General features: G+C 43.7%; 1 protein-coding gene across 1 annotated transcript; it reads right to left on the bottom strand.

Moving 5' to 3' along the window:
- Positions 1-7,732: 7,732 nt before the first annotated feature.
- IL12B (interleukin 12B) lies at positions 7,733-21,117 on the bottom strand. The gene is made up of 7 exons (XM_062189687.1): positions 21,030-21,117; positions 17,333-17,608; positions 16,394-16,511; positions 14,496-14,713; positions 12,986-13,143; positions 10,053-10,184; positions 7,733-8,826 (listed from the first exon to the last, which is right to left on the bottom strand). The coding sequence occupies exons 1-6, from the start codon at positions 21,115-21,117 to the stop codon at positions 10,053-10,055; spliced, it is 990 nt and encodes a 329-aa protein (XP_062045671.1). The 3' UTR covers positions 7,733-8,826.
- Positions 21,118-22,732: the final 1,615 nt, after the last annotated feature.

Below are 22,732 nucleotides of genomic sequence, written 5' to 3'. Positions count from 1 at the left end.
TCCAGCCATTGTGGTCATGTGGGGAATGAACCAACAGATGGAAGACCTCTCTTTCTGTATTTCCTTCTCTCTGCCCATAACTCTACCTCTTTTAAAGAGTTTGATGCATTTGTGAATGCGAACATATGCAGTTAATCACCCTACAATACAAGAATCGTAATTTTTCACATCACAGTTCAGATGGGCAACCTGATTTTCATGGGACAGAGCTGAAAATGCCAACTCTGGGACAAGGCATGGGACCAAGAAAATTCAGCACACCCCATGAATTGGCATTTTATCTGTACCTTTGAGGGAGGATGGAGGTACAGCTGCCAGGCTCCAGGTACTGATGTGAACATTCAGCTTTGAGTTGGGGAAGAAAATAGGGCTGGGACCTCTGTTTAAAATTCTTGCCCAAAAGATATTGTCCTTCCCCTAGAGAAAGGAACAAAGTTTAAATCTCAGGTGACACTGTTAGAATCCATTCTTGTAGTAGTGAGTGCTCTGTGCCAGGCCCTCTTCTGGGCTCGCCTTAAGCCTCATCTCATTTCATCTTCATGAGCCACAGCCAGTGGGATTAGAAGATGCTTTTCAGGTTCAGCATGCCGTGTTCCAAGGAGATGAGCAACTATTTTGAGAACTGATTAGTACTTAAGTGCTGTGAGAGTTCCCGAGTTTCAATGTGCTGTTTTTCTTGGGTGATGGACTTGTCATTTTAATGATAATATTCTGAAAATTATGATCTAATATAAAAGGAATGGCCAGAATGCAAGGCATGAGTCCCAGGTTCAAGTGTGAGACTTGTCATTAATCAGGCTCTGGGTACTTAGACAAGGCATAGAATTCTGACCTTGAATTTGCTCATCTATTAAACTAGAGGTTCTCAAGCTGTATTCTGTGGCATTTAGAGGTGCAGAGGAGGCCACAGGACTCCCAGTAGTGAATAGGGAGGGGAACTGAGTGAATGGAAGCAGAGCAGCTCTGTTTTTGTCTGCTTTTCACACAGGACTTCATAAAAAATTAATTTTTAATTATATAAGAAGTATACTAATATATTCTCCTTGCAAGGAATTCGAATACTGTCGAAACAACTGAAGTTCCCTTGGACATAATCCTCCCTAATCCCTGTGTATGTTGGGGTCTCCATTAAGAATTCCAGTAGAATGAAGGGATGTTGTCCCAAAGAAGTTGGGAAATCATTGGTCTGGTTAACCCCTAAGCATCCCAAATGTGCAAAAAGGAGAGATTTTTTTAAAGATTTATTTTATTTTATTTTATTTATTTGAAATACAGAGTTATAGAGAGAGGTAGAGACAGAGAGAAGCCTTCCATACACTGGTTCACTCCCCAGATGGCTGCATTGGCTGGAGCTGGGCCGATCCGAAGGCAGGATCCAGGAGCTTCTTCAGGGTCTTCCACATGGGTGCAGGGGCCCAAGGACTTGGGCCACCTTCTACTGCTTTCTCAGGCCATAGCAGAGAGCTGGATCAGAAGAGGAGCAGCTGGGACTAGAACCGGCACCCATATGGGATGCTGGCACTTTAGGCAAGGGCTTTAACCCACTGTGCCACAGCGCCAGCCCCAAAAAGAGAGATTTTAGAGAAAGGGAAAGTCATGGCTCGAGAATGTTCTACAAAGTAGAACAGAAACCCGTGCATGGTTTGTTGAAATTGGGCATTGCTCTGGATGCTGTGATCTGGGTAGGCTGCCCATGCTGTGTACTGGCCATATGTCCAGGAGAGGGCTGGTGGATGGGAGCACATGGCTTTCTGAGTAAGGACTAGAAGTCACAAGTATATGTCTAATACCAGCCCTCACCTCCACAGAGAGAGAAGAGGTAGGATTTAGGATTACCTCTTTTCAACATTTACCTTAGGAAAACAGCAGCCACAGCTAACATCTATTGTGATTCAGCATCCTGTGCTTTGAGCATGGTCTTGTTTAATCCCCACGGGGCTCTAGGAAGTGGTGATGCTGTTAGCACACTTGCTTTAAAGGTAAGGAGGCTGAGGCACAGCGATTAAGGAATTGCATAAGAGCATGGAGCCGCTGAGTAGGGAGCAGAGATTTGAGTTTGGGTCTTCTAGCTTCAGGTGTACGTATCTGTCGTTATCATCATACCTACCTGTGTGTGTGTGTGTGTGTGCGTTGGGTTTGGAAAGAAGGAAGATCCCTGAACGCCTTGGTTTGTCCAAAGCTTGTTACCCTAACTTCCCTCTCCTCCAGGTCTGTATGGCAACTGGTGAAGTGTCCAGCTTTCTGAAATTGCTTTGCTGGGATTAGCTGCTTTTGTGGGCCTCCAGGGAAGGTGCCAGATGGGCAGGGTGAAGGGCAGAGGGAGGTGGTTTGTACTCAGAGAGGAGACTGGAGAGCAGCTGCAGAGTCCTGCAGCCAGCACACATTGGCATTCACTGGATGGGGAAATCATGCAAGCCAGCAGCTTGAGCGCCACTAGAAGGGTCTATACTGTGGCACCCATGGCTGAGTGAAGTTTAAGGGAAACCTGCCCGCAGATGCATTGCCTGCAGAGGGCTTGCAGCATGCGTGCCTGGTGGCCTGGCCATCAGTGCGAGTGCTGATTTTAGTTTTGCATTTGATGAACTTGAGAGAGGGAATTCATTTCTTTGCTGTGATATGACCCTCTGGAGAAAGCCTTGTCCAAATACATTTTGTTTGCAGTTGGTGACTTGGAAGAAGGACTGTACTGAAACAAAATAGAAAGAGATTATTTTTTAAAAAGATTTTTATTTACTTATTTGACAGGTAGAGTTACAGACAGTGATAGAGAGAGAGAGAGAGAGAGAGAGACAGAGAAAGGTCTTCCTTCCTTTGGTTCACTCCCCAAATGGCCGCTACAGCCAGCGCTGCACCAATCCGAAGCCAGGAGCCAGGTGCTTCTTCCTGGTCTCCCATGAGGGTGCAGGGGCCCAAGCACTTGGGCCATCCTTCACTGCCCTCCCAGGCCACAGCAGAGAGCTGGACTGGAAGAAGAGCAACCAGGACTAGAACCTGGCGCCCACATGGGATGCTGGCGCCGCAGGCAGAGGATTAACCAAATGAGCTACAGCGCCGGCCCGAAAGAGATTATTAAGGTGTGATCTATAGGTAAGGGGAATAGGTAGTTTAATGCCAAACTGTTACATCCAGGAAGATGAGAGAGAAAAAGACTCCTCCCAAGAATGGGAAACATTTTTAAAAAGAAATATTTATGATACACGTAGCATCATCCCAGGCAGACTACATTTTAATATAGTCACCATGTATCCCCCTCTCACCATAATGAATAATACCTGAAGGCAGCGATTGAGTTCATTGTATCTTGGTATCTTCCAAATGGGGATAACTTGCAGCTCTATTTTTAGGAAAGGGAGGCTATACTGAAAAGGTATCTAAATCTCAGCAGACAGGGCCACTTCTTTCTTCCTCATTGGTGCAGTACTGACCCCTTGATCCCAACCCAGTTCAGGCCTGGTAACAACCATTCCTCCATCCCCCTGAGTCCTGCACAAAGCATAGGTCCAGATTAGTCTTCTTGCAGGTGATAAGCTGTGTAGCAAGATGGACAACAGTAAACCCTAACAGAGGATTTACTGTGGGTCAGGTACTTGTCCAAGTACTGTTGGAACTCAGGAAGTGATTCACCAAAGTATGGCACCTCGCCACGCTGAGGATTTTGAACTAAAGGAGATGGCAGGGCTTCAGAAACAGGCTTCGAGCCAGGGCCTCTTCCACCTCCCCTGCCCTCCTGCCTCTCACCTCTTTCTCTTGCCGGTAATTCACAGAAGCCAGAATTGCTCTTCACCAAGGCAGGTCCTCAGAACTAGAACTCCTATAGCCTAAAGGAAACCGTCAAACCTAGAAAAGTCACTCTCCGCCTTCTCGGCTGAAGACACTCATTCCAGAGGGCGCTGCCCCACAGCAGGGAGGAAGGAATGCTGCCTTAGAGAGGCCAAGAAGAATCTGAACAGATTGACCTTGCTGGACTTTCTCCTTCTGTCTTTCAACATTATGTCATACCCTTTTGGTGTAGTCATGTTTCTGTATGCCTGTCCTTTCTTCTTGTAACCGCAGCATAAAAACATAGTTTTCTCTGGGTCTTTGAATTGTCATTTCTGAAGTCTCCCATATCATGTAGGACTTTGATTAGACAAACATATGATGACTTTCAGTTGCATCTGTGTGAGTGATGACCCTTATGGTGGGTGAGGAGAGCTGTCATACCTCTGCCCCTCCAGCACTTTCTGAGATTATTTCAGTCTTCACAACCACCCTATAAGGATGATACTGTCATTATCCCATTTTGAGGTTGATGAAACAGAGTCTTAAAGAGGTGAATTTACTTGTTCAGGCTCAAAGAGCTAGTCAGTGGAAAAAGCTGCCGGTGACACTGTGCCAATCACGTTCAATTGATGATCTCATTTAACCCTTTAGAAGTGGCCTCCAGTGCTTAGCATGGGATACATTTGGTGCCCTGGGACTAGAATCCATGTGAAGACAGGGTCTTGTTCATCCCTGTATCCAGGAAATTGAGGATGGTGCCAGGGACAGAGCTGTAACTAAAAATGCCCAGTGAAGGAACAACAGAGGTGTCTCTGCTAAGGGATCTTCTGATCCCTGTCCCCTTCAGATGAGTCCTGTTGAGATTTGGTCTGCCCTTGAAGGAGGGACCCTGGCCACAATTTCCCCATCTGTAATGGGGGTGAGAATCCCTTCTTCACAGGGTGGTTGGGAGTCTAATGACACTGCTGCTTCGGCTGCATTGGCCTTTTATTTCTTCCCTTTCTTCTCAAACATGGGAGATGAGGGGTAGACCCCAAATGGTAGGACTGGCAGACTCCAGAGGGTGCCACCTGTTGGTGTTCTCACTTGTTCCTGCACAGCATGGAGGTCTGGGTCATGGAGGTCAGGCCTCATGGGAACATGAATGTGCCGTGGCTTCTGCAGGCCTGCATCAGCAGTGAGGGACAGCACTGGGTTTTCTGAGGCTTAAACTTTGGCTCTCACTTGTGACCTGTTTTCTGACTTGGTGAGCAAGCCTCTTCTAAATGAGGTTTTGGATGTTCAGAACATCTTCAGTTTTTGATTTATTTATTTTCCATTTTAAAAACAAATATGGGAGTGGTTATTATTGAATGAATACAGAATTTTGGTTTGGGAAGATACAGTTGTTTTGGAGAGAGCAAGTGGTGATGGTGGCACAACAATGTGAACGTATCTAATGCCACTGAACTACACATATAAACTGGTTAAAAGAGAGTCTATTTTATGTCATTTCACCAAACAAAGGAAATAATTATGAGTCTTTCTCACGTGCTATGGTATTTCATTGTGTCTCTCCAAAGTTCATCTGTTGGAAACTTGATCTCTAAATTCATGTGTTGTGGTGCTTGGAGGAAGGCATTTGGGAGATAATTAGGACTAAATGAGGTTGTGAGAGATGGGAACTAGTTGACTTTACATGAAGAGGAAGAGACCTGAGCCAGCTTACTCTGCCTTGCCCCATGCTGCCCTCCCCCATATGGTGATACTGCAAGAAGGCTCACACCAGACGTTGGTGCCATGCTCCTGGACTTCCTGTTCTCCAGACTGTTGCCTAAATAAATCTGTGTTCTTTTTTTTTTTTTTTTTTTAACAGGCAGAGTTAGTGAGAGAGAGACAGAGACAGAGAGAAAGGTCTTCCTTCCATTGGTTCACTCCCCTAATGGCCGCTACAGCCGGCGCTGCGCTGATCCGAAGCCAGGAGCCGGGTGCCTCCTCCCAGTCTCCCATGCAGGTGCAGGGCCCAAGTACTTGGGCCATCCTCCACTCCCTTCCTGGGCCACAGCAGAGAGCTGGACCGGAAGAGGAGCAATCGGGACAGAATTCGGCGTCCCAACCGGGACTAGAACCCGGGGTGCCAGCGCTGCCAGTGGAAAATTAGCCAAGTGAGCCACGACGCCGGCCTACCTGTGTTCTTTATACCTAGGCCAGTCTTGCATATTTTGTTATAGCAATAGGAAACAGACTAAGACATTACATAATGAGGCATCTTGGGTGCTCCACAGTGCCACTATAGGGACCACAACCTTCTTAGTAGAAGATTCTTGCATTATGGCTTTCACCCTGGGTGCCAGGTATCCTCTGAAGGTTCTCATGTTCTGTCTGCTCAAGAGCAGAAAAAGAGGGCCAGAATGATACCAGCCATGGGTGTATTTTTATTTTTTTTTAAATCAGGGAAGCTGAAATTTCTCAGTAGTCCCCCAAGTGGAATTTTCTCACATTTTATTCACTAGCACTGGGTCTCCTGGCTTTGCCAGATAACAAGGGTAGATGGAAAAGTGACTGCTTAGCTTTCCAACCTTCAGAGCTGAAAGGAACATCAAGGAAGAAGAAACCTGGGAGTGCATGTTTATCAAAGAACCTTCAAGTTGTATAGTTATGTCTACTCCTTGCTCAAGATCATATGGTCCCAGAAAGGTTTGGTCATGCCTGGGGCCAGGGCCTGTGATTTTCAGGTCTGAGATATTTTTCCTGGGACACTTGATACATTTCATGGTGGCTAGATTTACAGTACAAAGACTGTTCTGGGGGAATGCCTTTAAAAGATGGAAACTCCCCATTTTATGTACTGAAATCAGTCAAATGCTAAAGACCATGGCAGAAAAACACTGGGCATAGTGGAAGCCAGAACATCAGATCTCTGCCCGAGGCTGGCTGGAAGCTTTGGGAAAGGTCCAGGTCTCTGTGTTTATGAAATGTGATTTTTCTTGATTAGCATTGTGCATTAAGTGCTTTGGTATCTCCTGATGAAAGATCTTGTAGGAAGACAAAAAGTAGTTATTAACTAACCATGTGCTATCAGGTGTGGGTTTCTAATGCAAGATGATACATTTCAAACTTGGAGTAGGATGACAGCAACCTCCCACCATTCTTCCAGGTGAGGAGCAGAGCAGAATAAGGGCAACAAAAGGACTCTTGAAATCAGGACCTTTTATAGTTACCCTGCCATGGCAGGGAAGCCCAGATGTGTTCAGTTGGATTTTCAGGATGGCAGGGAAACAGACTCCTTTCTCTGGATCCCACCACTTGTTCTTCCACAGGGGGCATCCAAGGGGAATATACTAGCACTGCCCATTTTGTAAGCCCAAAGTTGACCCCTCCGCTTCTGTATTGAGTCTTCCTGGATGAGTTCAGGTTGTGTGTATTCTTCTCTTTTGTTCTTACCCCAGGAAACCATATATAGCAAACATTTAGCATTTAATGGTATTGAAATGAACTCCGCATCCTTGTCTTGCAAGCAGGGCTAGCGTGGGCACTGTTTGGGGAGACAATATGAGGTTTATTGAAACTCTCAACCCCCAAGGACTAGCACATGTCTAGACGTGGTGAATTTTGAATAAATGCTAAGGTTGGACCTAGTAGATAGAATACCCATGGCTTTTTCAGCCTAGAATTCTATTTTGCAATGCTGAGGAGACCATTAGAGTTGATTCTAGAACAGAAGGTGGAAGAAACAAGAGCATCCAACCCTTAACAAGAGCATAGTGTGGTTCAGTGGCCTTACAAACAGTTCATTGGTCAGATTACAGGGACATTCTCCAAGCTCAGCAAGACATTGACTTTGGAAACAGTATAAAGTCAAAGAGTTACTCTGAGAAACTGGAAATGAAATGGCTTCAAGGAGGGGAGAATTCTTAAATGATAGGGGAGAAAATGCTCCGTTGTAGTCTTGGAAACAGAATACCTGAGTCACTCGAGAGAGGCCAAAATATGATTGCAAAAAAAGTTTTTATTAGTTTGGTCTTGGAATGCAAAAATAAATAAATAAATAAATAAATACACAGATAACAGATATAATCACTTTCTAGGAAGCATAATCATTACTTAAAAGTAGCACCTTTGTGGAGCATTACTTCCTGGTCACGTTGGATTCAGGTTCGTTCGTGTTGATGAGGAGAGATTCTAGATCGTTTCCTCTGCAACTGTGTGCCTTTTTTGCATGGTCATTTAGAAGCCACCTGCAATTCTGACAATCTTATGTCCTTAGCCATCACTACACTTTTCCTCCCTCTTGAACTCTAAGGTCTTTTGATCTTCTGGACAGTCATGCTACCACCCTCCTGCGCCTCAGAGAGGTGAGGCATGGACTGCTAGGGATGCTGAAGCTGAACTGTAATTTCAGTCTTTTTTTTTTTTTTTTAGCTCTTTTTAAAAATCAGGCATCCAAAGACCAAAACTGCTTGGAAGCATAGGTGACCCTGAATTGTTTGCTTGATCAATACCCCTGCAAGGATGACTTCATGGATATGGGAAATAGCATCATCTTATCCATGTTCCCTTCAGCAGATCTGAGTCTTCATTCACCATTTAAATCTCTTGTGTTCTCATCCATCACAGATATACAGTGTCCTGGCATCAGAACATCATGTTCTTACTAATTGTCATAAAGCCAATGTACTTTCAGGCTTGCTTGAAAAGTCGTCGGTATAAATAACACATTTTATAAAATAGGGCCTGATCCTTATGGATCAGGTCATGAGACTGAAACATTCAAAACATCCTGGCACACACACCTTAAATAATAGTAACAAATTAATAAATACATAAATTATTTAAATATTTAAATAACATTAAGGTCAGTGGCAACTTGAAAGCTAGAAAATCTATGAATAAATTAGGTGATTGTTTCAGTGGACATTTAGCATCTAAATGTAAAAATATAGGAAATACATCATTATGATCCAAACATTTTTTTAGAAAAACAAAATAAATAGAAAATAGTTTTTTGGTCTATTCTACCATGTCTTTAAAATTTTGCCTAACATCTTCCACTTCTCCTCCAAAGCAACATTCTGGCATTGGAATCTGAAAAAGAAGGCCAAAAGTACATAGGGATTAGAAATGCAGCAGCAAAAGTATATTAGGATTCTGTATGGGAAGGGCCAGCTCTTCCTCATGTGGCCCAGAATATGGCTGGTACCATGCTTGCCAGAGGCTCTCTCTCTCTCTTTTAAAAAGATTTATTTATTTGAAAGTCAGAATTATACAGAGAGAGAAGGAGAGGCAGAGAGAGAGAGAGAGAGAGAGAGAGAAAGAGAGAAAGGTCTTCCATCTGTTGGTTCACTCCCCAATTGGCCACAATGGCCTGAGCTGTGCTGATCTGAAGCCAGGAGCTTATTCTGGGTCCCCATGTGGGTACAGGGACCCAAGGACTTGGGCCATCTTCTACTGCTTTCCCAGGCCATAGCAGAGAGCTGGATCGGAAGTGGAGTAGCCGGGACTTGAACTGGCACCCATGTGGGATGCCGGCACTGCAGGAAGTGGCTTTACCTGCTATGCCACAGCACCAACCCCCAGAGGCTCTCTTGAGAGTTCTTAAAAGGATATCTGGTTTCATTATTACCCAAGGGTGTCCCAGTGCTCTCAGAACAAGTTCTGACTCTGGGAAGTCGGCAAGTCCTCCTTGCTCTAAGTCTTGCTACCTTTCTTTCCTTTCTTTGCCTTTTCTTCTAGGAGGGCGGGCCCATGCCTGCTTACTTTACTGCAATTGTCCCCTTGGGGCCAGCGCTGTGGCGTATTGGGTGAGGCCGCCACCTGCAATGTCGGCATCCCATGTGGGCGCCAGTTCGAGTCCCCGGCTACTCCACTTCCATTCTGGCTCTATGCTGTGGCCTGGGAAAGCAGTAGAAGATGGCTCAAGTCCTTGGACCCCTTACCCACGTGGGAGATCTGGAAGAAGTTCCTGGCTCCTGGCTTCAGATCGGCCCAGCTCTGGTCATTGCAGCCAACTGGGGGGTGAACCATCGGATGGAAGACCTCTCTCTCTCTCTCTCTCCCTCTCTGCCTCTCTGTAACTATGTCTTTTGAATAAATTAATTAAATATTTAAAAAAATAGTTTCCTGCCCAGCACAATGCCTGTATAACATAAACATCAAATAAATATCCATTAACAAATAAATGTTAGCTTGTGACTCTGGGTTCCATGTGCCAGGCACCCCCTTCACCCCTTTCTTCTCTTGCACAGTGCGCCCCCCCACCCCCCACCCAAGGCCGTGTCCCCAGGCACAGCATCTAGGGATACTCTGCTCACCTAATCGCAGGATACAAATGCCCATTCGCTCCAAGATGAGCTATAGTAGCGGTCCCGGGCTTGCACACGAATCTTGGCATCCTTGTGGCACATGACTGTGGCCGAGGTCTTGTCCACACAGAGCCTATCTTTCTGCAAGGAGAAGGGAACTCTGTGAAGACCCATTGGCAATGCAGTGACAAGACAGGCTGAGCATATTTCTGCAAAGTACAACCTCCCCCAAAAAGCACATCTCAGCCTTAAGACACTCTGTTTGCACTTCCCAAGAGGCGTGCAAAGAACTGGCACCACCCCTGCCCTGGAGTCGAAGGATGCCCAGGTCAGAGCCACAGATCTTATTGGCTCTAAGCTGAAAAGCCCTTCACTCAGCCCAACTTCCAAAGTGACCACTGCAGTTGAGGGGACAGCCAAGTAGGGTCAGCAACATTGCAGGCAGAACTGTAAATTTCTTGTTAGAGATGCCCCCTGCCTTTACCTGGCCAGCTCTCCTCCCAGGCCAGCCAAGTAATGAAAGTCAACAGAGTGCCTTCCCCTAGGAGGTTCACACCTCCCTTAGGATATACCCCATGTGAAGAGATAGATAGGTCTGGGCCTCTTAACTTACAAGGCCTAAAGCCCACCAGATTATTATCAAGCCCCTTCTATCAGTTCTATTTGCCTCTCAACCAGAAAAATTACTTGTAGCTTAAACAGCACCTTTCTTAGCTCCTCTAATAATGACTCTGTCCTTTGTTCTAGACCCTGTCTAGTGCACTTGGGCCTCATTCCTTTGTAATCATAACCTCTACTCTACCACCAATGGCTCTACTCCCAACCTGTGTGTACTGATGGTCCTCTTCCCCATTTAATGCTGTATAATTGTTCAGACCTGGTTAAGGCCACTCTTAGGATCATTGGTTACTATCCTCAACCTGTCTTTTATGACCTTGTCTAAATATGATCAGAGTCGGGGAACTTGGAAGGCTTCCATAGCCTTGGCAACTCATGACGACAGCCTAGGGTGGTTACTGGCGCCATAAACTAGAGTGTCAATTTGTTGGGTCAACAACAGGAGCCACTGTGCGCTTGCTCCTGATGTGGGATCTCTGTCCTTAATGTACTGTACATTTTGATTTAATGCTATAACTAGTACTCAAACAGTATGTTTCACTTTGTGTTTCTATGTGGGTGCAAACTGTTGAAGTATTTATACTAAATTGATCTTCTGTATATAAATAGAATTGAAAATGAATCTTGATGTGAATGGAAGGGGAGAGGGGGCGGGAGAGGGGAGGGTTGCGGGTGGGAGGGAAATTATGGGAAGGGGAAGCCATTGTAATCCATAAGCTGTATACTGGAAATTTATATTCATTAAATAAAAGTTAAAAAAAAAAAAAAAAAGAACTGGCACCACCTACTGGAAGAAGCTCTAAGCACAGATGTGCTTATCTACTTCATAAGCCCCAAAGAAACAATCCTTTGGTCCAGTTTTCACCCTTGTAGCCCATGCCATAGAGCCCCAGGACTAAGCTGATGGAGCGACTGACGCACATTAGTCGTGGCTGTCACCTGGACATCCAGAAATACTATACCCCGATCCTTTCATCAAATAAATCAGACTTCAAATCCTGGTACTGCTACTAAATAGCTGTGTAACCTTAGGGAAATATCTTAGGCTCTCTGGATCTGTTTCCTCATTTGTAAATAGGAATAATAAGAATAACTATCTCATTGATATGTTTAAGTCAAAGGTGATGATCATACAAAACTCTTAGCAAGTGTAACACATTAGAAAGCACACAGTATTACCAACTAATGATATGTATCTTAAATAGGGAAGATATTTACCAAGACTTTAAATAATATTAAAATAAAATCTATCCCAGAATACCTCCCCCATCCCCTAAATTCTTTTCTGTGAGGGGCTGAGTCACTGAGTTTTGAGTCATGTATTGTTGCCGTGCTGAATAAGGCGTATGTCCAGTGATTTTAAAAGTGGGGTTTGAGGCTGCTGCTGTGGCTTAGCAGGTAAAGCTGCTACCTGCAGTGCCGGCGTCCCATATGGGCACCAGTTTGAGTCCTGGCTGCTCCACTTCTGATGCAGCTCTCTGCTATGGCTGGGAAAACAGTGGAGATGGCCCAAGTTCTTGGGCCCCTGCACCTGTGTGGGAAGTCCCGGAGGAAGCTCCTGGCTCCTGGTTTCGGATCGGTGCAGGTCTGGCCATTGTGGCCAATTGGGGAGTGATCCAGCAGATAAAATAACTCTCTCTCTCTCTCTCTCTCTCTCTCTCTCTGCCTCCCCTTCTCTTCCTTTGTAATTCTTCCAAATAAATAAATAAATCTTAAAAAAAAGTAAGGTTCAATGTGGCTGGACCTCCATAAAAGTGCTCTGGACCCTTGCAGGAGGAAAGGGATTCTGATGCTCAGGTGGGAAAGTTGGAAAGCCACAATGTTAACTTGTAGAAGTGTAGACATCCTCTTAAAAGAAGTTCACAATGTCTGGAACAGTTGGGAGTTACCCATTTTGCAGGAGGTTTATCATGAATGCTCTGTCATTGTGTTTACTCAGTTAAAAACAATAATTTTAGGCTTCCAGAGCCCAAGTCTCCTATATCAGGACCAGTTCTGAGTGCAAGGATTAATGGTCAACCATACCAGAAGCAGTGGGTGGTTGGGTACATGGGCTTTATGTCTGGCAGGCTGAGTTGGACTTTAGGCAAATCACTTCACCTCTCTGAACTTCAGCGGCTTTACTTGTAAAGAGATGATGACAATACTATCTTTTCCCCTAGGATTAATTGCTTGGCTTAAGTGTTGGAAAACCACTAGCATAATTCCAGGAACATAGCAAGTGCTAAAACGAAGGTGCTGTTACTGTCATTCTTCATCATCTTTCTGGTGTGGACCTTCAGAGACTTGCTCACAGGACATGCTGAACCCAGGCCATACCTTACCTTTTCTCTCTTGTTCTTGTTCTGCACCTGAACACAGAATGTCAGGGAGAAGTATGAGTGTGGGGTGCTCCAGGTATCAGGGTACTCCCAGCTGACCTCCACACGCCGGGAATTCTTCAATGGCTTCATCTGCAGGTTTTGGGGTGGATCAGGTTTGACTATGGAAGAGGAGAAACACCCTTTATTTTCCTGGTTGGCCTTTGGAGTTAGGTGGTTTGACTTCTGAGCCCACTGACACTTTGGCCCATTGTGAGTCCCTGGATAGCTATTTAACTTCTCTGAGCACATGGCTGGCACGTGTGAGGCACCTGTGTTGCAGATGTTCATGACAGTGCCCATGAAGGCAGTTGTCACCAACGTCCACATCCTTGGTTGCAGAACCTTAGAGAAGCTCAGAGTTCCTCCTATCACTGCCCAACCCGATGGGATCTGGGAGTGGGAACTCCTCTGCCTGGAGGTTAGAAGAAATTCCTAGAGACAACAACAAGTCTCTCATGTCTGAGCCCTCAGTGAAGGACTACTCTCTATGCTCAGTCCCTCACTTTGCACCCAGTGCAGATCTGAGCTGAAGCGTTTGCTGGGGATGAAAGGAGAGCTTTTCTACTCACTGCCTTTTCTTTAATATTTCTGTGGTTTGTGGCATTGACTCCTCTTGTAGTGGCTAATATAAATGATCTCTATGCTCAGTCATTCATTTATCCAGTAGATAATTACATACACCTGTCACGTGCCAGCTGTTGGAGTGGGCATAGAGGATCCCGCACTGAGTATCACAGACCCCATCCCCAGGCAGGGTGTCTTCTAGACAAGGGAGGCCAGACATCCTGTGGCTCATTTTGGGGCTCTGTTGGCCCAGCTCTCCTTCTCACAAAAACCATGGCTCTGTTCTTCATACTTCACATCTTCTTGGAGGAGATCTTCCCCGACCACTCTCTATGAACTAGACCTCCTTGCCTCACCCACCAAGTACAAACACCCCATAAATTCTAGGGCAAGTTTTGTGGTTCTATCACAATTTATCATGATGGACAAAAGGCAGGAAATAATAAATGGTGAAATCTTTGCTAACTACAAAAACACATGTCCATTTTTGAAGGGCTTATAGAAATATACCCTCCCATATATATGTGATAGAAGAGACCAAATTATATTAATAGGGAAGCCGGGTTCTGAATGTAAATATTATGGATGAGCGACTCTTGGATTCATCATGGAAGCTACATGGGTGGTAGAACAGAAGTGCTGGAAACAGCCTGCTGTTTCTGGTGGGGCAGATTGGGATCTGAAATGCCAACAATGAGATCTGAGATCTGGGGCAAGTTGCTCAAGCTTTCTAAAACTCAATTCCCTCCTCTCTGAAATGCCAATACTAATATCTATAACACATTTTGGGGGTACAGAATAAACGAGCTAATGCATGTAAACCCCTTACCCTGGTGCATGGGACATGGTGACTCTATAACAAATTGCATCTTCCTTTAGGAAGCACCAATAATCAACCCCAACTCACTGATGTCTCTGATGAAGAAGCTGCTGGTGTAGTTTTCATATTTGAGCTTGTGAATAGCATCCAGCATCACCTCAAGGTGCAGGCTCTCCTCAGCAGCAGGACAGGCATTGTCCTCCCGACACTCCACTGAGTACTTCTTATACTCCCAGTGGTCCACACTGACCCTCTCTGCAGACAGTGTTGGTGCTCCACATGTCACTCCTTTGGGGTCAGAAGAGCTGAAATCAAAGACAGAAATTTTCCTGTTATTCACTAATGGGAGCATTCTCAGGACTGTAGCCAGTGAGACAGGTAAGGCCTGTAAAACCTAATTTTTCCGAATGAGTTGATTTCTGGCTGGAGCATAAGAAACTGCCTTCCTCAGGAGAACAAGCTCAGCTCCAAGAGATAGCAAAAATGTTTAGGAAAGCCACACTTTTATACCTCTTTCATAAATGAATCTGGATTTTTGTTTTTAGATCCAGATTCCCTGATTAAATCTCCGTATTCAAATTTTAAATTCATTTTTCCTGTTTTAATAAAAAATCGGCACATACTAGTTATAAAAAATCAGAATGATATCAATGTGCATAAAAAAATGTGGTTGCTTTCTTCATGGCCTTTTAACCCTAACTTTATTTTCAGATGCAACCACTACTCATAGCTGTTGCAGTCTTACTTTTTTCAGTGAGTATTCAAGACATCATATGTCTACATGTATAATGCATATATATTTTTAATCTTTACATACACAGAAAAATTTTATTTTTTACAAAACAGGGTCAAATTTTAACCATAAGGTTTTGTACTCATCTTTTCTCCAACTGGACATATTATGGGGGCGGGGCAGGCTGTCCATGACAGAACAGAATTTGGTTATTCATTTTAATGGCTGTACATTAAGCCAGAGCATAGTAAGCCATGATTTATTTAATCATTCTTCTACCGATTACCAAAAACATCACCATGAACACATACACCTATGTCTCTGCACTTGTTTAAGCATCTCTTAAGTATTGTCATCTTCAAGATGAGAAAGTGAGGCCACGGAGCTTAATTTACTCAGTCACAGAATGGTGAAGCAAGGTTGGTCACTGAGGGTTTGCTCCACCATCATCCTACAGTGCTTGGGAGTGCTTAGGAACTTAGACAATGCTGAAAACCAGTCCCACAGGGGGCTAACAGATAGATTCTAGATCAATGGAAGTTGGTCTCTTAGGGGAAGTCCAAATGTGCCAGACAAACTGAGAACTTGGTGTCAGTAGAAGACAAAGCAGTTGAGGTGGCCCTGGAAAAATTTCAGGAAGCCTCCCAGAGCTTCTGGAGCCCATTCCAAGGTCTCCAAGATCTATGCCTTGGAGTTTTGGTTTCTGTTTTCAACTCATAGTGCAATTTTGTCAAGTTATTTGCATCTTTTTTTAATATATATTTCCTCATAATTTTCCTTTACTTTTTTTTTTAACTTTTATTTAATGAATATAAATTTCCAAAGTAAGGCTTATGGACTACAATGGCTTCCCCCCATAACTTCTCTCCCACCCGCAACCCTCCCCTTTCCCGCTCCCTCTCCCCTTCCAAAGTTACTTGCAACTTTGACTTCTCCTTTTTATCCCTCCCATGGTGTTATGGGTTTCAATCAAGCATTGTTAGGCATTTTGGATGAATGGGTTCAAACATGGCAGCGACTATTCTCAGCCCCTGATGATACCCTGTTCCAGTACATACATTGGTTCAGGGGATTGGCTTAAATCTCTGCACTCTAAGTCTCTCCAACTTTAGGCACAAGGCAAGCACTGAGAAATCTAGGTTTGACTAGCTTTCCCCCGCATAATTAACCAATAGGCCACTTCTAGGCTACCCCTGTTTTCTATTGAAATAGTTCTACCAAAATGCTGAAAACCTGGACTGGTTTTACTTACCCTCTGTTGCTTTTGACACTGAATTTCACGTCAGTACTGATTGCCGTCAGCCACCAACAGGTGAAATGCCCAGAATAATTCTTTGCCTCACATTTTAGAAAGGTCTTACTTTTAGGTTCTGGAATTTAAAAAGAACAAAAATTCGATATTTAGGTGTTTACTTTTAGAAACATGTTGCTAATGATTAACTACAGGCCACCAGTGGTACAAGGGTGATGTTCCCTCCATTTATTTCTTTGGAAAATGCCTCTGCTACCCTGGCAGGTACATACTGTAAACCCAACATGTTAGACAGAGTTATTCATGTTTTTCCAGGCTATCACCATAGTGTAGAGTTTTGTACTATACATGTTGATTAACCTCCATTAGTCATCCAATAAGACTGAAATAATTTTTAAAAAATCTCTGACTATGAAAGCCGGCGCTGCGGCTCAATAGGCTAATCCTCCGCCTAGCGGCGCCGGCACACCGGGTTCTAGTCCCAGTCGGGGCGCCGGATTCTGTCCCGGTTGCCCCTCTTCCAGGCCAGCTCTCTGCTGTGGCCAGGGAGTGCAGTGGAGGATGGCCCAAGTGCTTGGGCCCTGCACCCCATGGGAGACCAGGAGAAGCACCTGGCTCCTGCCATCGGATCAGCGCGGTGCGCTGGCCGCAGCGCGCCTACCGCGGCGGCCATTGGAGGGTGAACCAACGGCAAAGGAATACCTTTCTCTCTGTCTCTCTATCTCACTGTCCACTCTGCCTGTCCAAAAAAAAAAAAAAAAAATCTCTGACTATGAAACAAAAAGAGATTTTGATGATTGATAACTCAAAGAGTCCAGGGAAAAAAGGAAAATGGAGCTTTGCGGGGGTGATGTCAGTAAGGGACTTGATGCTAATTCATCAATAGCACTAGTCATGTCTTGCCTTTTCAGTTTTTTATTTTTGTATCTATAGACCTACCTTTCTGGTCCTTCAAAATATCAGTAGACCAAATTCCATCTTCTTTTTTGTGAAGCAACACGAGTGAATGGCCCAGAACCTTGTCTCCTTTGTGGCAGGTGTATTGGCCAGCATCTCCAAACTCTTTGACTAGGATGGTCAGGGTTTTGCCAGAGCCTAAGACCTTATTGCTCTGGTCTGAAGTCCAGGTGATGCCATCTTCTTCAGAGGTGTCGCAGGTGAGGACCACTGTTTCTCCTGGGGCATCAGGGTACCAATCTAACTCTACAACATAAACTGGACAGCACCATAAATAGAGAACCAGATTGTAAGCTCCATGCACTCTGGAACTGTATTTTATTCACTGGCTAGGCATCCCACTACTTAAATACCACCTTGCTTATAAGAAGTGTTTGACAGATGTTTGCTCAGATGATCTCAGAGCTTTGGACCCTGTTTTGGATCAGGGTTGTGCAACAGAAAAGCAAAGAGTTCTATAGCTGCCACTGACTTATTAACTAGGAGGCTGCCCGTAGTAACTCACCTCTGATTAGCTGTCAGAAGGGGAAGAGCTTGATACACCAAAAAATGAAAACAGCATAGGATTCTTTAAAAAGGTCTGGTTGAGATAAACTTGCTGTACACCGTCACTCATAGGCAGAGAAATGAAGGGAATAAGGCAAGGATTTGGTGGAATAGCACAGATCGAAAGCATAGGATCTCAGGAAAGACTGACTCAGACTGAGATCTTGTCTCTACTTACTGGCTGGGGATTTGGAACAAGGTGCATGATCATCATGAGCCCCAGTTTCCTCATCTGTGAGATCATAATCATATCTATGCTATAGTTTTCAATATGAGTGTTAAAGGCAAAAAGCACATGAAGGACTTTGTACAATGTCTCTCACATTGTAAACTCTCTTAGTTACGACTGCTGTACATAGACCAAAGAGTCAGCTGGCTGTACTTAGAAACTCGTTTACAATTTTCCTTGAGTATTAATGATTTAGTTCCTTCTACACATAACTCAGCAATGGAGATTTTCATTGTTTCTGGTTTGTTTATTTGCTTTTAGCTATCTTATACTCTTAGCAGACAGTCTAGGGGATTTAGTGTTCATATTCATAGAGGAAGGGTACTGGAGCCAAAAGGCTGAGTACAATCACATCAAGTTTGAAACTCAAGAGCTTTGATTCAAACCTTGTACCTTTTAGGCTTTGCAATGCATATCCAATGCCAATATCTAAACCAGCACTTGAGGAATGGCTTAGTCTAACATCTCAAAGAGCAGGTCACATGAAAACTTCTTCATTTGTTTAGCCATAGCATCAGTGATTAATTGAAAAGAACAGTTGAGTGCATTTTCTCTCTAGCTACTAATGTAGCATCACCTGGGAATCTGACAGGAATGGAACTCTTAGTTGCTGACTCAGAGACTTTGGAATGGGTCCAGGGATCCATTTTTTTAATCTCTCCAGATGTTTTTGCTCAATCTGGAGAACCAGGATTTTAGAGTGACATAGGTCTGGATTTAGAGTCTGTTTCAGTCCTTGTACTAGCCTTGTGTCTTTGGCACAGCATTCAACTACTTGAAGCTTTATTGTCATGATATTTATTAAAAGAAAAATACTCATACTTGTTTTAGAAGGTCAAATGTGGATTATGCAAGCTAATTAATATAAGAGCTTAGCCCATGCCATTAAATGTCTTGTAAATGGTGGCTTTTGTTATTGACACCAAATGTAAAACATTGTAGAAGATAAAGTTCTCACGTTATATGATGGGATTTATAACTATGGGATTTATAAATGTAAATGGGTGACAAAGATGAGAGGTAAAAAGCCCTTGGGGGACAATCCTGGAAATGATCAACTGTGCTGACATGTGGTACCTTTTGTTGTCTCTAGTTCTTTTTTATCCACTAGGAGACTGAACAACATGGTTATTTTCCTGCCACAACTAAGACTGGAAGACATAGGAGACCTTTGCCCAAGGGCCGGGCCGGAAGTCCCAAGAGGAAAGCTGGGGAGGTGCACCTAGATCCTAATGCTTGGCTTCTTTCCATATCTCCTGTCACAAGGCACAGGCCCTCTTGTTTACCACATTGACTTTCTGGAATTTATGTAGTTTACCAACTCAGAAATAATTAAATGGTTAAACATGCAAAGGCTAAGGTCCCTGAACTCATTCAAAATCCCATGGTTGGAAGGGATCTGGCTTAATCAACCAGCCTAGGTTTTTACTTAAGTAACTTAAGTTAAAACTTAAGTTTTAACTCCCAAAACTCACATAGAAGTGGGGAGTTGGGTGGATGGTTTGTTGTCTTCCTCAAATTCTTAAGAATGAAGGAATGATCCCAAATTTCTTTCAGGTACTCATTTCAGTATTATACTTTCCTGACTTAAAAGATTATCTCTGATCATCAGCTGAAGTATGTTCATCTTTAACTTAAGCCTATTTCCTTTTGCTCTGCTCACTAAGAATAGGAAATAATTACTTATGTTCTTCCTATAAAATCTTAAAATAATTACGTGCATATGCTTTGGAGTGAGACTAAGTTGAGATCCCTGTTCCTTACAAGGTATGTGACATTGGGCAAGATACCTAATCTGTCTAGCCTCGATTTTTAACATCTGTAAAAAGGGTTACAGCTAGTCCCTGCTTCATATGATTGTTGTGAGAATAAATGACCCAATACTAAGCTCAATAATTACTATTATTATTATATAACTGGAGACTGCAATTGCCCACTTCATTCTGTTGGCTTTTATGAGAAACATCTAGGGGTCTTTCAAGTGTAATCAACATTTGTGAATACAAATTTACTGACTGTGAGACACCAGAAAGATAGAGGGAACCACTTATTCTATGAGGGATCTTCAGGAAGTTCATGAAAATGTTTATCATGAAAAAGCTATGCATGGATTTCAAAAAACTTTTAGTACCAAAATAAATATTTTTAAAAACATTTTTCATGTTTTGAAAGTATCCTCATACTAGTACTTATTGTACTAATCTACTAGTAATTTTTATTGATCAATGTGATAATAAAAAATTTGGAGACATAATTTGCAACAAGCCAAGCAGTAATACTTGCTATCACTTATTTTCACTTTACCATCTCTTCATATCTTTTATATTCATTAACATATTTATTAACTCATGTGGGAGGTGTCACTTTGTAATACCCAGTTAACAGTTGAGGAAACTCAGGCTCAGGGGTGATCTGGCTCAAGATCACATAACCCATAACCAGTAGTTGATGGGACCAAGATTTGGACCCAGATTAGTGTGAGTCCAAATCCTATGCTTTCTCCAAAGTCCCACGTCAGAGGAAGTCATCAGAGGAACAGCAGTGGGGGAGATACAGTGTGGTGGAGTGCGAGATGATAGAGAATTGTTCTTCTACTTTTCAAGTCCGACACTTTGGAATTTAATCATATGAATAGTTAGCTTCTGGTAATCCTGGCAAAGTCTGTATCTCTTCTCTCACCACATTCCACAGAGAGCTCTCTTTCTGGCATCCAGTGTGAAAACCACATAATACAGATGACCTCAAAGTCAAAGAAGGAAATGTGACCTTGCATTTCCCCAGAATGTTGGCTCCTTACTCTGAGGATCCTATGCATGGGTGCCCATTTCAGTCTGATCTCCCAAAAGTGCCTGAAAATCTAATTTAGAATCTAGAGCTCCGCAGAGAATAAGACAAGCTACTTACCATCTTTCTCCAGTTCCCATATGGCCTTGAGTGGAGATGCCAACAAGACCAGGGCAAGCCAGAAGGTGACCGACTGCCAATGACACATCTATAAGGAAGGGGAGAAACAGGAGAAAGAGGAGGGAAGGAAGGGGAAGAGAAAGAGAAGAGGTCATGTCAGCAATTATGCAGCTATCTTAGGGAATCATAAATGCATCCTATCTACGTTGTTCTAAATCTTGATTTTCACCTTTCTTTTATACACTGTTAGGCGATTAGTAAGTGAATTATAGGAGCTGTATGCCAGTCTCTGTGTATGAACATCTCTAATTAAAGAACCACAAGCTACCTGTAGTTGAAAGACACCCTAGACCAATTTTCTGATATAATCCTCTTATTTTTAAGATGAGAAGCCTAAAACTTAGAGATGAAACATGGCTTGTCTGGGTCTTTGTAAAGGGGTAGCAGAGAATAAAAGGTTTTACCTGGATTTTGTACTATAGGACAAATGCTTTCCCTCAATAAAGATTTGTTGTCAGTGTGCTAAGTGATTCCTCTCCACTTGGGGAAATAGGCCACACACTTGTGCCGCTGTAACATAATGCAGTATGTGTCAGGACATTCAGGGCTGATGAACTTGGGATAGGGACTAGGAAGGTAAGATGGAGGTGAACTTTCAAGTTCCAGCAACAACTCAGCCACTAGTTCTTGTTGTGGAGGCTTAGTTTCTCTTGTTTAGACAGCAACTACTCCAAGTTAAAAAATTACTCCCTCCCACATAATGTAACCCAGTGGTTCTCAAATTTGAGCATCTGTCAGAATACTGGGAAACCCTACTGAAACAGGCTAAGTCTCAGCTCCAGAGTGTCTGATTCAGCTTGTCTTGGGTGAGGCCTAAGAATTTGCATTTATAAAGTTTCCAGGTGAAGCTGATGATGCCGAGACAGGGCTTGCACCTTGAGAACCACTTTAAAACTCATGTTCAGTACCCAGAACTCTTGAAACTGAAAGTGTTCTTTGGAAGAAGACCATAAATATTCATATAGTCACCATGAAATAATGAAATGCATAATTTCTTGATAAATAACCACCATCTTATACTGACACTCAGTTTAGTTTCAGAGTTCATGAGAATTTTTAGATTGAAAATTATACCTCACTTATGAATTAGGTAGAGATTATAATCATTTAATTTCATTCTGAGACACCTCCTGCTATCTTGAAGAGCACCAGTGTTCTTTTTTTTTATTTTATTTTTGACAGGCAGAGTGGACAGTGAGAGAGAGAGAGACAGAGAGAAAGGTCTTCCTTTGCCGTTGGTTCACCCTCCAATGGCCGCCACAGCCGGCGCACCGCGCTGATCCAAAGGCAGGAGCCAGGTGCTTCTCCTGGTCTCCCATGGGGTGCAGGGCTCAAGGACTTGGGCCATCCTCCTTTGCACTCCCGGGCCATAGCAGAGAGCTGGCCTGGAAGAGGGGCAACCAGGACAGAATCCGGCACCCCGACTGGGACTAGAACCTGGTATGCCGGCGCCGCTAGGCAGAGGATTAGACTGTTGAGCCATGGCACAAGCCTACACCAGTGTTCTAAAGGACCATGGTTTTGCAGATCACTGGTCTAAGTAACCTGAAGAACATGGCCCAGAGGAAGGCATTTGGCACGGTAGTTATGATGATATTTTGATCACCAACATCCCATTTCAGAGTGTCTGGGTTTGAATCCCC

The sequence above is a fragment of the Lepus europaeus genome, chromosome 4 (assembly GCF_033115175.1).
Source record: "Lepus europaeus isolate LE1 chromosome 4, mLepTim1.pri, whole genome shotgun sequence".
Classification (NCBI taxonomy): Eukaryota; Metazoa; Chordata; class Mammalia; order Lagomorpha; family Leporidae; genus Lepus; species Lepus europaeus.
The sequence above is the reverse complement of the archived record's forward strand: the minus strand, read 5'-3'. Positions and strand labels throughout refer to the sequence as shown.

Coding starts and splice junctions, on each gene's coding strand:
- IL12B (XM_062189687.1), bottom strand. CDS start 21,117: ATGTGTCATTGGCAGTCGGTCACCTTCTGGCTTGCCCTGGTCTTGTTG. Junction 14,714..16,393: donor AGTGTCAAAAGCAACAGAGG/GTAAGTAAAACC, acceptor CTTTGATTTCAG/CTCTTCTGACCCCAAAGGAG. Junction 10,185..12,985: donor ACAAGAACAAGAGAGAAAAG/GTAAGGTATGGC, acceptor TTCTCCTTGCAG/AAAGATAGGCTCTGTGTGGA.